General features: G+C 46.9%; 1 protein-coding gene across 1 annotated transcript; it reads right to left on the minus strand.

Annotated features, from left to right (window-relative positions):
- Positions 1–7,688: 7,688 nt before the first annotated feature.
- wiza (WIZ zinc finger a) lies at positions 7,689–14,088 on the minus strand. The gene is made up of 10 exons (XM_067259884.1): positions 14,051–14,088; positions 13,462–13,541; positions 12,715–13,239; positions 11,867–12,253; positions 11,245–11,691; positions 10,507–10,869; positions 9,798–10,018; positions 9,224–9,461; positions 8,968–9,133; positions 7,689–8,775 (listed from the first exon to the last, which is right to left on the minus strand). Exons 2-10 carry the CDS (start codon positions 13,484–13,486, stop codon positions 8,562–8,564), a joined length of 2,586 nt encoding a protein of 861 aa, XP_067115985.1. The 5' UTR covers positions 13,487–13,541; positions 14,051–14,088; the 3' UTR covers positions 7,689–8,561.
- Positions 14,089–14,318: the final 230 nt, after the last annotated feature.

Consider the following 14,318-nt stretch of genomic DNA (forward strand, 5'->3'; position numbering starts at 1 on the left):
GAAACCAGACTATGAGACTCGAAATAAGACATCGACTTCAAATGAGGTGGAACCAGTTCTTCTCCTCTTCAGTCTGGCAGGATGAAATCCATTGAATCAGAGTCAGTTCTTGGAATCCGGGAACGATCCATCCATCTTGTGTGCGGCTTCAACCTGACAGCTGTTCGGGTCTCACGGCAGCGCCACCCGTTAACGGAGCTTGTGCCGGGTCCGCTCGGGTCCCAGTTCTTCCTCCTCAACGATCTGAGACCTGAGACATGCCAACTCTCTTCTTCCTCCTCAACGATCTGAGACCTGAGACATGCCAACTCTCTTACTGCCAGGATGTTATCTGCTTTCCATTTTGGTTGTGTCTTACTAGGGGTGTCATCCAATCCGCCTGGCTAAAAATGTCGCGGCACTAAAGTTATACAGTGCCGGGGAAAGAGGGAGTGTCCGTGGAATACAAAACAGGAATATAAAGAGACACCCTTGGTGAATTGCTGATTCAGCTTGAGCATTGAGGCTTCCAAAATGCCTTGTGCACTTCTTATTTTAGAGTGGGGAGTTTTGCAGTTTGTTGCATTTTTGCACTTAATTGGTGTGTTTGAACACGAGATTCATATTTGGTTCAAGTTCTTTAGCAGAAGTGGCTATAGGCCTACTCGGTTGTAACCATGGCAATCACATTTCCAAGGTTAGATGTTGTCTTTTGCAGTGCGCTGGGAATCATGTGCCTTCTTTCCAGAAAGCAGCTTGATCAATGCTTTTCATCATGACATTTTTACCTCAATTACAGTCAAAAATGTAAACCATTCAGGATTGTAGAGTAATTCAAAGTAATTATTGGACGATGGAAAGAAACAAGTATTATAAAACTATACAAAAAAAACGGAATGTGTCAAATGCATTGATGAATGTGCGTCGAGTAATTAGTGTGCATTATGTGATGAAAAGTAAATGAGGCTTTCTCTTCTTCTCCTTGTGGTGGCTGTCAGAGTGCGTACACCACCTAAATCTCATTTCTTTCTCTTGGGGGACCCTGGAACCATACCAGGCACATTAGCGTTATTAAAGCCTATTGGCTCTAAGAAAAACCTGGCCAATCGATAGCATTTATTGAACAGCCAATTTTCAGGCTCAATTTGCATCCAAGACACAAGCTTAATTTACCTAATAGCAAATGAAAAGATCCTAATTGTGACTCTGATTTTTTTTTTCTTTCTGCCTGTCTGATGGCCTTTGACACTATATGGAATCAAAGTCATTCGGGGCGGCCATAGTCTGAGGCCTTAACGCAGCTACGCAGGTTCGAATCCGGCCAGGGCCATTTCTGCATGTCTTCTCCTCGCTCTCTCTACATTTTCTGTCTACCTCTAACTGTCTCTGTCCAATAAAGGCTGAAAAAGCTCAAAGATCATTTTGCCTTAATAAGTAAAAGTGGTAGCTTGGGACTTGAATATTCTAACCCAGGTTTTCACTGGGAATACTATCCATTCATTTAGACCATTTGCACCAATTTGTTTGTTGTCAAATAGTAGACTTAACATTTTAGTCATACAAATACTTGGTCATGACAGTATATGAGGTCATTCCTGCTTGCTCTCATAGACATCCTCAGTGTGGTTCACCACATCGGTGATGTTCTGCTATCATTAATCTTTAATGATTCCTCATTAGAAAATGTGTGGTTTCAACACTCTACAAACAATGAGACATATCAACTACTTGGATAGAGTTGAGTGGAGAGGACATTTCATATCATATCGAAAAGTATTTTCATAGAAAAGATTTAAAGGAGAATGTGGTTACACCCATTTTTACAGGGCCAGCAGTAGTTATAGCAGAGGAACAGACATAGCGTTGTATTTACATAGCCTTAATCCATCCTTTCTACAAAACCACAACATCAGTGCCGGGGGATGATATGTTACATTCTCTCATCAATCCATATCCCATGCATGACATATACAGTACATATTTAGCTTAGGAAGCAGTTTCCCTCCTGTCAGGGTTTTCACATTTGACTTATTTTTTTCCTGGCAGAACAGCAATGAAAAGAATGAACATAGTTTATTCCCTCCGTGGAAGGACCAGGGAAGGTGATAAACTGATCACATCTCTCCATTCTCAGCCCGCATTCTTTTAATTTGGCTTTCACTGTCGTGAATCATTCTTTACAGGAAAAACTTTGTTTCCCCATTAATGTTGTTGAGTGAACAGAGGGCTCTACGTTTGCCCTTTGTATTGTGAGGTACGGAAAAGTGGGCCTAAATAGGCTCCATGTTCACTTGAGATGCCACTAAATGCAATGAGTCATTGCAGAGTTTTCCCAAATGCAGCAATAAAATCTATTCTATATTTAGTGACTGTTACCGTAAAAACGTGCGAGGGAAATCCTGACGCCTTTAAATCTGTCATTAGTGGAAAGAAACATGTCACATCAGAGAAGTAGCTCACTTCCTTTCTGTTGTTCTCGCGATTGGAGATAGTCTCTCTATATCGTGCATTGATGTGTATATCTATATCTATTTACCATATCTCAACAGTTATGCAGATTATGCATCACTGCTGTTGACAGAAATTGCTCTTAATTTTATGAGCCATCAGTTTAATTGAAAACACACTTGGAAACCAAAAAAATTGAATGTTTCCATATCCACTAGAGTCCTTTAACAGAGAGGAATGTGTGCTTGTCTAGCCTGGCCTGGCCCCTACTGCCTTCACTTGTATACCGAAAGCAGAACCCGCACCCCTTACTGGAGAAGCCCCTTCTTTTGATGTTTGGCTTTCCTGGCAGCACTGGTGCCCTGCTCTGCTTCACAAGTTGCGTTGTCACAATGCAGTATCACCTGGGGGAATATGTTTCGCTATTCTGTCTTCAAAAGCAACACTATCTTCTCTGAAAAACGACTGTTCGGGGAACAGGGAAAAGAACATTGTGAAAATGGATCAAAAACAACTTTAGTAACACTTGTGTGTTCCCTCTTTTCTGTGGACAGTTCTGTCTCGCTGAAGTGCAAATCCATCAACCCATCCATCCATCCATCATCTTCCGCTTACCCGGGTTTCGGGTCGCGGGGGCAGCAACCTAAGCAGGGAGGCCCAGACTTCCCTCTCCCCGGCCACTTCCACCAGCTCTTCCTGGGGGACCCCGAGGCGTTCCCAGGCCAGCCGAAAGACATAGTCCCTCCAGCGTGTCCTGGGTCTTCACCGGGGCCTCTTCCCAGTGGGACGTGCCCAGAACACCTCACCAGGGAGGCATCCAGGAGGCATCCTGATCAGATGCCCGAGCCACCTCAACTGGCCCCTCTCGACGATCCATCAACCAGCTGTGTGAAATTAATATTGTTGCCCTTGAGGACCCACGTTTTCAATCTCTGTCTCCCTCTGGAAAGTTATTCCGCAAGAAGGGGAGATGACACAGGCAGAACCGACAGAGGTTGTGTAACACTGTTGGATCCCTCTGAGTATCACTTTGGCCGCGGCAAACTGATCTTGATTAGTCCTCGATAATGTGCTGCTTCCTTCCTCTCCTCTGTCCTTCCCGTCTGGCTGACCTGCTGGATGTGTGTTTCTTTATCCCTGACTCACACACTATGTGACTGAGCAGTCTGCCGTGGGCCCTGAGCTCTGTGTCTGATAGAGCAGTCTGCTATGAGAAATGCACACACACGCAAACACACATCGTATGAAGCTATGCACACATATGCATCCACACACAAACATGGACCCACACACACACACACATCCACGAACATAGACCAGATGGGTGACTAACCAACAGCCTCCCAGACAGAAGAATAAATCAAAAGAAAGCGTGCGAGTTTATCTTAGAGTATCGGGACATGAGCAACAATGGTCAGCTCTGTTTCCTGAAAGTATGTCATGTGGCTGTCTAAACTGATATAAAACAATTCTGGAACAAACATAGTAACCAACCCATAAATCATTGACTCCAGTGACTAGCACACAGATAGATGAAGAAGAAAAAAGAACATGTTGACATGCTAAACAATTTAACGTATGACACTGTTTTTCCTCTACCTGACACTGACACATTCACTTCTTCCTCATGCTAAAACATGATCTCCACCCTCTTTTAGGCACGTGTTGTGTGTGTGGAAAAAAAAACATTCTTATGCCAGCCAAGCTGCAAACCCAAGAGGCACTATTCTTCCCTGGTCCCTTGCAGGAGAAACCGCTACACACAGATCTGGAGCCAGTTTGGGTCTCTTCCTCCTTACAGTCAATGTTGGACCTTGATACACAGAACCTTGCCTCAGAGTCATTGGGGCCCATAGGAGAAGACCTCCAGGTCACCTGACCACCCTGGTTGTTTTGATGAGCAGCCACACGGCCCCCTGGGAAGGATACTGGGGTCCGTTCCCTGGTGTCCGGTGTCAGCATATTCTGAGCATGTCATCGGGGCAGGCAACCTGAGACAGACCTCATATCCTGTAGGTATTACAGTACCAAGTACCAAGGCTTTAGACTGTTACATTACGAACAAGGTTAGCTTACCCCCAAGAGTTGTTTGCATTTTACAAGCTCTACTACAGTATAGAATTAGTAAATCTAATAAAATTCTAACATATTCATTGGGGTGGGGTGGGTGGGTTGTTCATATTAATAAATTATAAGGAAGGATTATACCAAATTATGTAATTTCGTCATTTCCATGGACATTGAGTTCAGTTTACTTAGACATTGATACACTACTAAGAATCTTCCTTTGTGTTTTTCTGTGCCTGTTTCTTCAAGCTTTGGTTCTTCAACAAAAACATGGCTCTATTGAGCCAGTATGTGTCTTTGTTTGTTATGTAACATCTCCAAAAGGCTAACGATAAAAACAAATAAACATACAGTATGTAATCTCATCTCCGGCAGTAATTGTTTCCTATGACCCACTTTTTACTGTCCATCTGGTATGGAGAAACATGAGGAGACATTTCTTTAGACTATCGAGAAATGCAAACAGGAACCAGGACCAGGCAGATAGAATCCATCCTTTGAGACTGATTACAAAGCCACAGACCGTGTGAGAAATCAGAGTGTTGCCAAGAAATCCAGAGACATTTAATAAATCACACCAGGAAATATGACAGTTAAGACCCAGTGTCTTAAAACCTGAGGTGACGGGGTGAAGAACGAATCCTACTCCATTTCTTCCAACACAGATGAGCTCGCACAAGCACTCAATTACACAAATATGGAGACCCACACACACAGTTCCAAACCACAGATTGTCACTCAACAGATGTTATTGGCTTTGCACAACTGCCTCGCTGCCGTTGTCAAGGGGACAAGATAGTTCCACACAGATGCTCGTCATAGTGCAAGTCCAGACTCACAGAATCACTTTCCTGGACTTCGGCAACAGACCTTTGATACGGTTGCTAAAAATACCCCTATCATACTGTACAACAGCCGTCTAGATATTACTGTCCAACCCCATGTGTCATCACGGCAGATGATTAGAGGGTTGTGGCAGGTGAATGGCTCCAGTGATTCCTCTCTTCCTCGTCCAAACACTCAAGCGTTCAATGTTAGGTCTCCTTGATTAGGATTACATACAAATGGAACTATGTGGAAGGCTAAGAACCCAGACGTATGATTTTTTGTAAGACTCTAAGAGAACATCTTTGATTGCGATATAGAGTACCAAGATGTATGAGATCAAATGATTAATTACCTGGCACCCTCAATGATGTATGGTGCCTTTGGTTTGTGGGTGCATTAGATATTGAAGGGCTGCAGACGTACTTAAGAGTTTTTGGAAATACCTGTGATGGACCACCATGAATGTAGAACTCCTAAAACCACAAAGTAGCCACCAACACAGGATTAGAGAGTAGAGACCCAATGTCGACAGTGGTGAATGGCCTACAGAACTATCTAGAAGTCTCAGTCAACTCCTTCCAGGGGCGCCGGGATGGAGAATTGGGACATGAAAGAGTCCCCTGTTCAAATACAGTCATTGAACCGTCAGTCATCATTGAGAGAGCCGTGAACCTTTCCATCTGTCCGCCCAGAAATGGCTGCTTCCAGATAGACAGACAAAAAAAGCAATGATTCATCTGCCGGATGCTCTCGGCAGACTAACCGCTCTCTCTCCCTCTTCCTCCCTCGCCTTCATTTCCAGCCCCTTGAGTGGGCCTCACAAGTGCTTAACGGCAAAACGGCATTCACAGAAACGCTAGGGTCCAGGAATATGGAATTAGCGGCCTTTAAAAGGGATCGCTCGGGCCTCTGAGGTTTTTTGAGCGGGGCGGTGAGAAGAGGTCCTCGGGGAACGTCGGCGCGGGCCTCGCCGTCTGGGAAGTAGGAACGGAGGGAGAGAAAGAGAGAGGCAGAGGTGGGCTCATGCTAAATCGATTCTAGAAGCGACCGCGTTTTCAAATAAGACAGGCGGAGCGTGACGACTGTATGGAAGCCCGTAAGTGATCTTGTTCTCAGGTCTCTCGCTCCCGTCTCTGACCCACCTCCCTGGTCGCTCCCTCGCCACTTCCCCTCAAAGAGTCCATCAGCGTCTGGTTAATGTACTGTACATGAAGCACCAAACGTGTCAATAGGGACAGGCATTTATGACTCGCATTCGTGTTGGTGGAGGCCTTTTGGCCGTCTATTACACTTATTTACTGTGAATGATTCAACTGAAACACTTTTACCACCAGCAAATCCATTTAGTTACCCCAATGTGAATGCAAATTCTATAAAACATCATTATCTAGCCTTCATTACCACAGCTAAATCAAGTTCCACAACCTGCCCTCAAGTAGCAAGACAATAAAATGGCCGCCTAAGGTTTCTAATGTTGTTTATGTGCTGGAGGACTGCTGGGTAAGCTAGAAAACTAAAACCTGCCACTTTAACCGCCTTTTCTCCCTCAGTATCTCGGAAAGATTGATGAACCCAGTTGGGCTCAGGCTAATGAAGTAAGGATGTGAGGGATAAGACTGCAGCACATAGAAGAAGCCACACTTCTTGATTTACACAGACAGTAGTGCTGGTGACGTGAGACCACTGTGAGGAAAGGCCCACTGTGTGTATTTTCGGTGTTTGTATGCAGAGGATATGTAGACATTGGTCCATGCTTAGAAACTAACGAAGATTGAGTAGGAGAAAAGCCCAGTTATTCTCTCGCATTGGTTAAGATTGACATTGTTTGGCCTAAAAGGCCCCCTGTTTGACTTTACAAGGATGTTTGAAGCCATCGAAGCACATTTTGGAATGAACTCCATTATACACAGTCTGGTTAGGGGCTTGGGTAAGGTGCTGTCAATCATCAGTATTATACTGACATTCCACAGACATAACAGGAATGAAAGTCTCAGCATTCAACACTAGGGTCTTAGGTTGAAAAGTGGCTAAACTCTAGACATAGGACCAACAGTAGAACACAGATGAGGTTTTGGGGAGAGGAAAAGAGAATTACAGGGTTTGGCTTCTCTGGGGTAACAATAGAGAAAGGTGGTTGTTCAGAAAGAATTTTGAGAAAGTGTAAGTGGTGGATTCAGACATTTGAAGGTCTGCTTTTGTCTCGTTAGTTTATAAGGAAATGGTGTTGTGGTTTTTGTTTGTTTAGCAACCTAAATGTGAGGACGCAAGAGCTGTAATTCACACCTTGAATGACACAGCATCCGGTCGTTAACATCCTACTTTATAGAACATGTCAATTCTGAAATTACATGTTGTAAAATATCCACTCTTTATTTCCCAAGCTAATTAGATAACATTTAAAAGACATAAAATCCTAAAAAAAGCTGATTACAAACTTCTGTAGAGTAATGAAAATAATCCAACACTTAACATCCTTCTGGGAGTCCAGTATGTTTTACAGTTTCATAATAGCAGGTTTCTGAGAAGCAGTCCATGGCAACAGTAATGTAGTTAACGACCATGATAGACTGCATTACACTTGTATGGACCATCACCATATAATTTCACTCAATACTGCATATTGAAATTGCTCTATTCAAATTCATTAATGCATTACATGATTACCGCCCCCGCCCCCCCCCCAAAGTGCAATATCAGCTAAATAAAAAAAGTTAAGGAAAGCACTCTTGCTACGCAACGGTGCACTTTTGGATACAGTTGAACACTGTTGTAAAAACATTACCATTGTGACCACGGAACTTCATTCCTGAGTGTTCGTTAGTGGAGGTGCGCTATTATGGCTCAGGCATGCCCCCTAATGGAGTTATGGAGGTACTACAGGAGGTTCTACAGCAAAACAAATAGGCCCTACGGTGATTTATGTGTTATCAATTATTTTGAGTTTTTTTTTTTGTTGTTGCTGTAACTTCAATTAAAAAGTGATATCTTCAGGAAAACATGATAGATATGATAGAGTGCACAATAATTTAAGAGGATGATTTAAGTGAATTCCTTCACACAGCTAGCCCTGTTTTCCACCAGTTTACAGTAGATACTCTCTTCCTGAGAAGGTTTGAGAGAGCCAACACTAAAATCAATCCGTTTCAGTGGCAAATCATCGTCTTTTCAGAATGAAAAGTTAGGAGTGACAACGTTAGTGGTGGCCTCTGTCCCCACATCGTGCCAGGAGGTCATGGGTTCTAGACGGTCAGAGGGCCCAGGAGGACCGGGGACAAGGTGGATGGGATGGGGGAAGAGACCGGGACCAGGCCCGGGACCATGGGCTGGGGGTCCTGGCTGGGCGTGGGGGGCGGGGAGGGCTTATTGTAGCTCAGGTCCAGGATGTGCTTCTGGAGGTGCCGGATCCAGTCCTCCTGGACCGAGCGAGGCCCGTGGAACACCTCCTCGCAGAACCTTCCGGACGGGGTGCGAAAGAGGGTTCCGTTTAGTATCTATTGATATGATCCTTCACTTGAATCACTGGGTGTGTCGAAATGATGTGTTGTAAGTCGACCACAGGTTACGAAGCTTTCAAAGCTTCTGGAAGTTACCTCTGTGTTAAGTGTACTCTGATCTCTGAGTGGAGAGATATAGGCCCGGACTAACCTGCACTTGAGGGAGTAGACTTTGCCCACCAACTTGACCAGGGGGGAGAGAGGGGGCCTAGGCAGCAGGGCGGGGATGTTTCCTGACCGAGAGGGCTGCTGGGAATTGGAGTCCCCTTCTCCGTCCTCCGTGTGGACGGGCGTCTTAAGAGGACGCCGGTCAAAACCTGGAGATTGGAGAAAAAAAGAATGTACTGGAGATCAAGTTTGTCAGTGTCAGTTTGTGTGTGTGTGTGTGCGCGTGTGTCCACTCTCACCTCTAGGCGAGCGCACGTTGAGGTCACCCCGGCCGGTCTGCATTTGGTTGTGTGTCAGTGTGTGCTTGTGGCCCATGTGTGTGTTGTGGGAACGCTCCTGGGAGGCTTTGGACGACCCCGCAGCGACCCCCGCCACCTCCCGGCCTGCCCGGCGCCCCAGCTGAAGCCCCACGGCCTTCTGGGAACCCGAGGGTACAGACTCGGATTTCATCGACGGAGGAGGGAGGTGGGCCAGCCTCTGGAGAAGGGAGGAAAAAAGGGTTCGAAAGACGGATTCATCCACATGCAGTACGTCATGCCTTTGAGGCTGAATATGCACCGCAGTTCGAATGCGGTTTATTTTACCTCAGAGTTTGCACTGTGCAAATTATACAGCACCGTGCCTAAAGTCTGAGGCACAATTAAAACATTTACAAATGAAGCATAAACACAGAAGACCAAAATATAAATATGTGCGATACAACATTCATGTAAAAAATAAAATCTTGGGAATTCTACACTGCTCTGTGTTTTTTATTAGTCATTTCCAGTCCCTCGTGTCCGTTGGAACCTGAAGCGACCAGCGAGGCCTCACCTTCTTGATGTACAGGTCTCCCACGCGGTAGCGCCGGGTGATCTCCGCCACCTTGGCCGGCTCCCTCTGGATCCACTGGGTGAGGATCTCGATGGGGGAGCCCTTCACGCCCTCGCCCTTCTCCACCACGCCCAGCTGCCGCAGGTGGGCGCGTGCGTGGCTGGCCAGCGCCTTGCGGTTCTCAAAGTCGAAGCCGCACAGCTCGCAGCACGCGTCCGCCGCTGTTTGGGGGGGCAAGGAGAGAAAAGGGAGGTTTAATGCTTGGTAGGTGACAAGTAGGGGTGGGGGAAGGAGGTTGAGAGTTGATGATTTGATGCTATTTGGAAGGGGGGTGATAAGAGATGGACATAGCCCAGTACGGGATAGGTGTAGCTAATGGTAGACCATCTGACTGCAGATCAAGAGGTGGCAGGTTCAAATCCCCCCCCGTACATCTTTTGTTAGGTCATACATCTATGCTGTTAATTTGGACAATCCAAGTCCATGTACAGTTCTTAGTTTTATACATTTTTTAAGATATTTCCTACTTTGTTTGGTCCCTTGGTTACATGTCATAAACACCTATGTAGGTCAGACATGTTGTTGAGGGTCAGCCGCCTTAAATCACTCGATATCTGACACTACTGCTACGGCTGCTGGACAGTGGAAACGATCTGCAAATAGAAACGCTAACACCTCTAGCTTTACACTAGCATTTAGCGCAGCTTACCAGCATGGGAGGCCGAGCTTTTATCCGGAGAGGGCTTCTCCTTGAGGGAGAAGTCTAGGGGAGGGGTGATCGTCTTGGGGGAAGGCCGCTCCAAGGAGAGCCCGTCTGGGGACCTTTTGGGAACCTGGGGGGCCCAAGAGGCCTGGATCCAGGCCGGGCCGGGGCCGCCGTGGACGGGCTCCCTCTTGATGTCCCCCTTCAGCATGACCTCCTGGAGGGTGTCGATGGGAGACTCGTTGAGGGACCAGGTGACGCCCAGCTGGCGGAGGTGGGAGCGAGCGTGACAGGAGAGGGCCTTGCGGCTGTCGAAGAACTGGCCGCAGAACTCGCAGGGGATTATGGGGATGGCCGACAGGTCGGAGGCTGAGTGTACAGAGGAGGAACAGAGAGAGACAGAGAGAGACAAAGGAGAGAAAGAGTGAGAAAGTAGAGAGAGAGAGAGAGAGAGAGAGAGAGAGAGAGAGAGAGAGAGAGAGAGAGAGAGAGAGAGAGAGGTTTTGGAAGAGATGAGCGGAGAAGGTATAGGAATGAGTGTCAAAATAATAGCTAGTTGTCATTTAAGAGGTGGGAAAACAATGATTTGATGCAGCGTTGGTTGAAATGGAACATTTCCAAGGAACGGTTTAAATGGAACATTTCAAAGAAAAGAATGAAAAAAATCTTCAAAAAAAAACAGAATGACAACCACAGAGTTTGGAAAAATGCCTTGTTTACAGCTACAGCTGAGACTTCCTGTACCTGAGGTATTGAGGGACTGAGTGCTACCAGAAGGGCTTGACCACCGCTGAGAGGGAGAGACAGTCTTGCAACCCTCCAGCTCATCCAGAGTCCCGACATCAGACACCTGGACTTCCACAGGCTCAGGTTTGGGCACGGCTAGCCTGGAGCCTTTCTTCGCCCGGGGCCCGCGGACCTCAGTTCTGGGGGGGCCCTCAGGGGACCCAACCGGGCTAGGGGCCGGAGCAGGCGCCGGGGAGCTAGCTTTAGCGCCGACGGGGTTCGCGGCCGCTAACACGCCGCTGCTGACTAGCTGTTGGACGGTGTCGATGGCGGAGGCTTTCCCCAGGAGGTCAGTGACGCCCAGCTGGCGAAGGTGGGAGCGTGAGTGGCTGGCCAGGCCCTTGCGGTTCTCAAACTCCTCCCCGCAGAGGATGCAGGTGAAGACCTTGGCTGGTGCTGCAGTGCCTGAGAAAACGACAGAGAACGAGATTTGAATCAACTTGTATTTGACCGCATCTATCGTTTCGACGTTTTCAGACGCTCGTTCCAACTGTATAGAACTGGACTCATTTGACTTTGTGTCGAAAAATGCAGCTCGTCCAGTAAGTGCAGTTTTTGAACCACTTATATTCGTACTCACCAGAACTAAACATGTAGTCGTGCGCGAGGCCTCCATCCATCCCAGAGAGCTTGGGCCGTTTCCGCGTCGGCGGCAGAGGGGACGAGGGGGACCCTTTGGGCGTGGCGCCTTGTCCCGCGGGCGACGAACCCGAGGGCCGTTTCACCGACGACTTCGTGGGCGTGTGCTGGTTCGGGGCGTCCTGCTTCCCGCCACTGCCTATCGGCTTGAGGTCCTCGGCGTCCATGATCTGGTGCAGGAGCTCTATGGGCCCGCCCCTGGTCTCCGTGTTCTCCGTGACGCCAAACTGGCGCAGGTGGGCGCGGGCGTGGCTGGCGAGGCCCTTGCGCGTCTCGTACCAGGCGCCGCACAGCTGGCACACGTGCACCTCGTCGTTGCTGTTCATGGCTGCGGTACGGAGTAAGGGGGTGGGGGGGTAAGAACATTTGTTGTCAGGCTAAGGTCTTTCATACATATGTAAACAGAGGTGTAATGGAAGGACGTACGTACTGTACAGCACTGCTGTGCAACCGTCTTAGGCGACAAATATTTCCTTCGGGAATATTCTCATCAGTATTCATTTTTTTTGTGTTTTGTATTTGTGCGGCGGTGTAAAGTGTCATTTTTGTCTTTTCACGTCATTATTTCTCAAAGCATTTTTTCATGTGTATTTGTGCCCAAGACTTTTGCACAGTACTGTGTGTACTATATAGTATGTACAAACTGATATGTACAAGTTAGTTATTTATGTAACTCGTATTATATATGTGCCACTGAGTGACAACAGGGCTTCAACAATTTAGACACGAACCAAACACTATTCCCAGGAGAACGGAGAGGACCCCTATGTGGTTGTGGCTGTGACTTACCCAAGGTGAGGGGCGCGTCGGTCTCCTGTGGAGCCCAGAGGGGCTTGGCAGAGGGAGTGGACGTCCTCGGGACCGTGATTTTGGCTTCCAGGGCCTTGATTGGCAGAGAGGGGAGGAGGAAGGGGGAGACAGAGCTGGGCGGGGGATTGGCCTTCGTGGCGGGCGGCGAGGAGGCGGGCGGCGATCCTTTCAGTGCTGCGGCCACCGGGGAACCCTGAGAAGCCGTTTTTGGTTTTGGCGGCGTCGCGACTTTCGCCACGGGCTTGGAGGAAGAGGAGGAGCGTTTTTCCTTGGCCGTGACTTTCTTCGTCGAGGTGGTCGCGGACAAGGGAGGTGTGAGAAGATGGTCTGGGAGGGAGCCATCTCGCTCCTGGACGATGCGGTAGAGGAGGCTGATGGGAGCGCCGCTTGTCTCCGACAGGGTCACTCCCAGCTGGCGCAGGTGCAGGCGGGCGTGGCTGGAGAGGCCGCGGCGGGACTCGAAGTAGGTCCCGCAAACCTCACACATGACCGGGCCCGAAGACGCTTTGAGACGGGTTGAAAGTACAGAGAAACAGGACATCAAGGAACCTGTCACGGGCTCAGTGCAATGTTTACGCTGCAGAACGTGCACGTTTCATAAAAACATGATCATCTTGTTTTATAATCGTTCAATTATAAACCTCAATCGTTCATTCATAAACCTCACCATTCTGTTGAGGTTTGTCTATGTATAGATCTATGCCACGCCCACAGTGGAGCTCTCACCTTTAGTGTCCGTGGCTGTGGACATCTTGTTGGGTTTGATTCCAGGTTTGAATATAGACCTGTCCTAATACTTACTGTTCCTTTCAACACCAGAGAGAAAACAAAGTATTAATCACTAGGGTAACAGTAACTTCAGCGTCTGACCTATTAAATGACAGTGAGTTAAGGGAGTCCTGTAGTTTGAATGCATTTTTGAAAGGACTGAAGCTTCTATCATTTCCATCACACTGGCCTCAAGACTTCCTGAAAGAACAGTCACAGACAACATGCTCCATTCTAGCTAACCTAGCTAAACAAGAGATATTATGCTATTTGCAACAGCATGATGTGCCATTTAATCACACGTTTAAAGTAGTTATCTATGCATTTTGTATGTTGTTTTCTAGTCAGCTTGTGAAAGTATAGCAAGTATAGCTAGCTACAGTTGCTAGACTATGACATTAGCTAGCTAGTTAGCTAACGTTGGTCAAATAAGCGCTTATCGCTGCACTGGACAATACTGTTGGACTACAGCTAACTGCTGCAAGATGTATATGCCTTCTATCTTAATGAATAATCTATATGTAATACAGAATATGTACAAACTCACGGAATATGGAATATTGTTTTCTTGATATGCCAGTTTTGATAGTTTGCTAACACAAAACACCACCGACTCAAAAGTACTTCCGGATCACAACTTTGATACAATCCACAATGGAAGCTAAACAAAGGTTTCTGCCAATATTTCTTAATAAAATCAATCCTTAAATAAAACTCAATTGTCACTGAATCTTAAAAAGTTTAGAAATATTTAGAAAACAAAATGTTCTTCTCATTTTAGCTTTAGTACAACTTTTATTTTGAAATCAAGTGTA

This window comes from Osmerus mordax, chromosome 21 (assembly GCF_038355195.1).
Source record: "Osmerus mordax isolate fOsmMor3 chromosome 21, fOsmMor3.pri, whole genome shotgun sequence".
NCBI lineage: Eukaryota > Metazoa > Chordata > Actinopteri > Osmeriformes > Osmeridae > Osmerus > Osmerus mordax.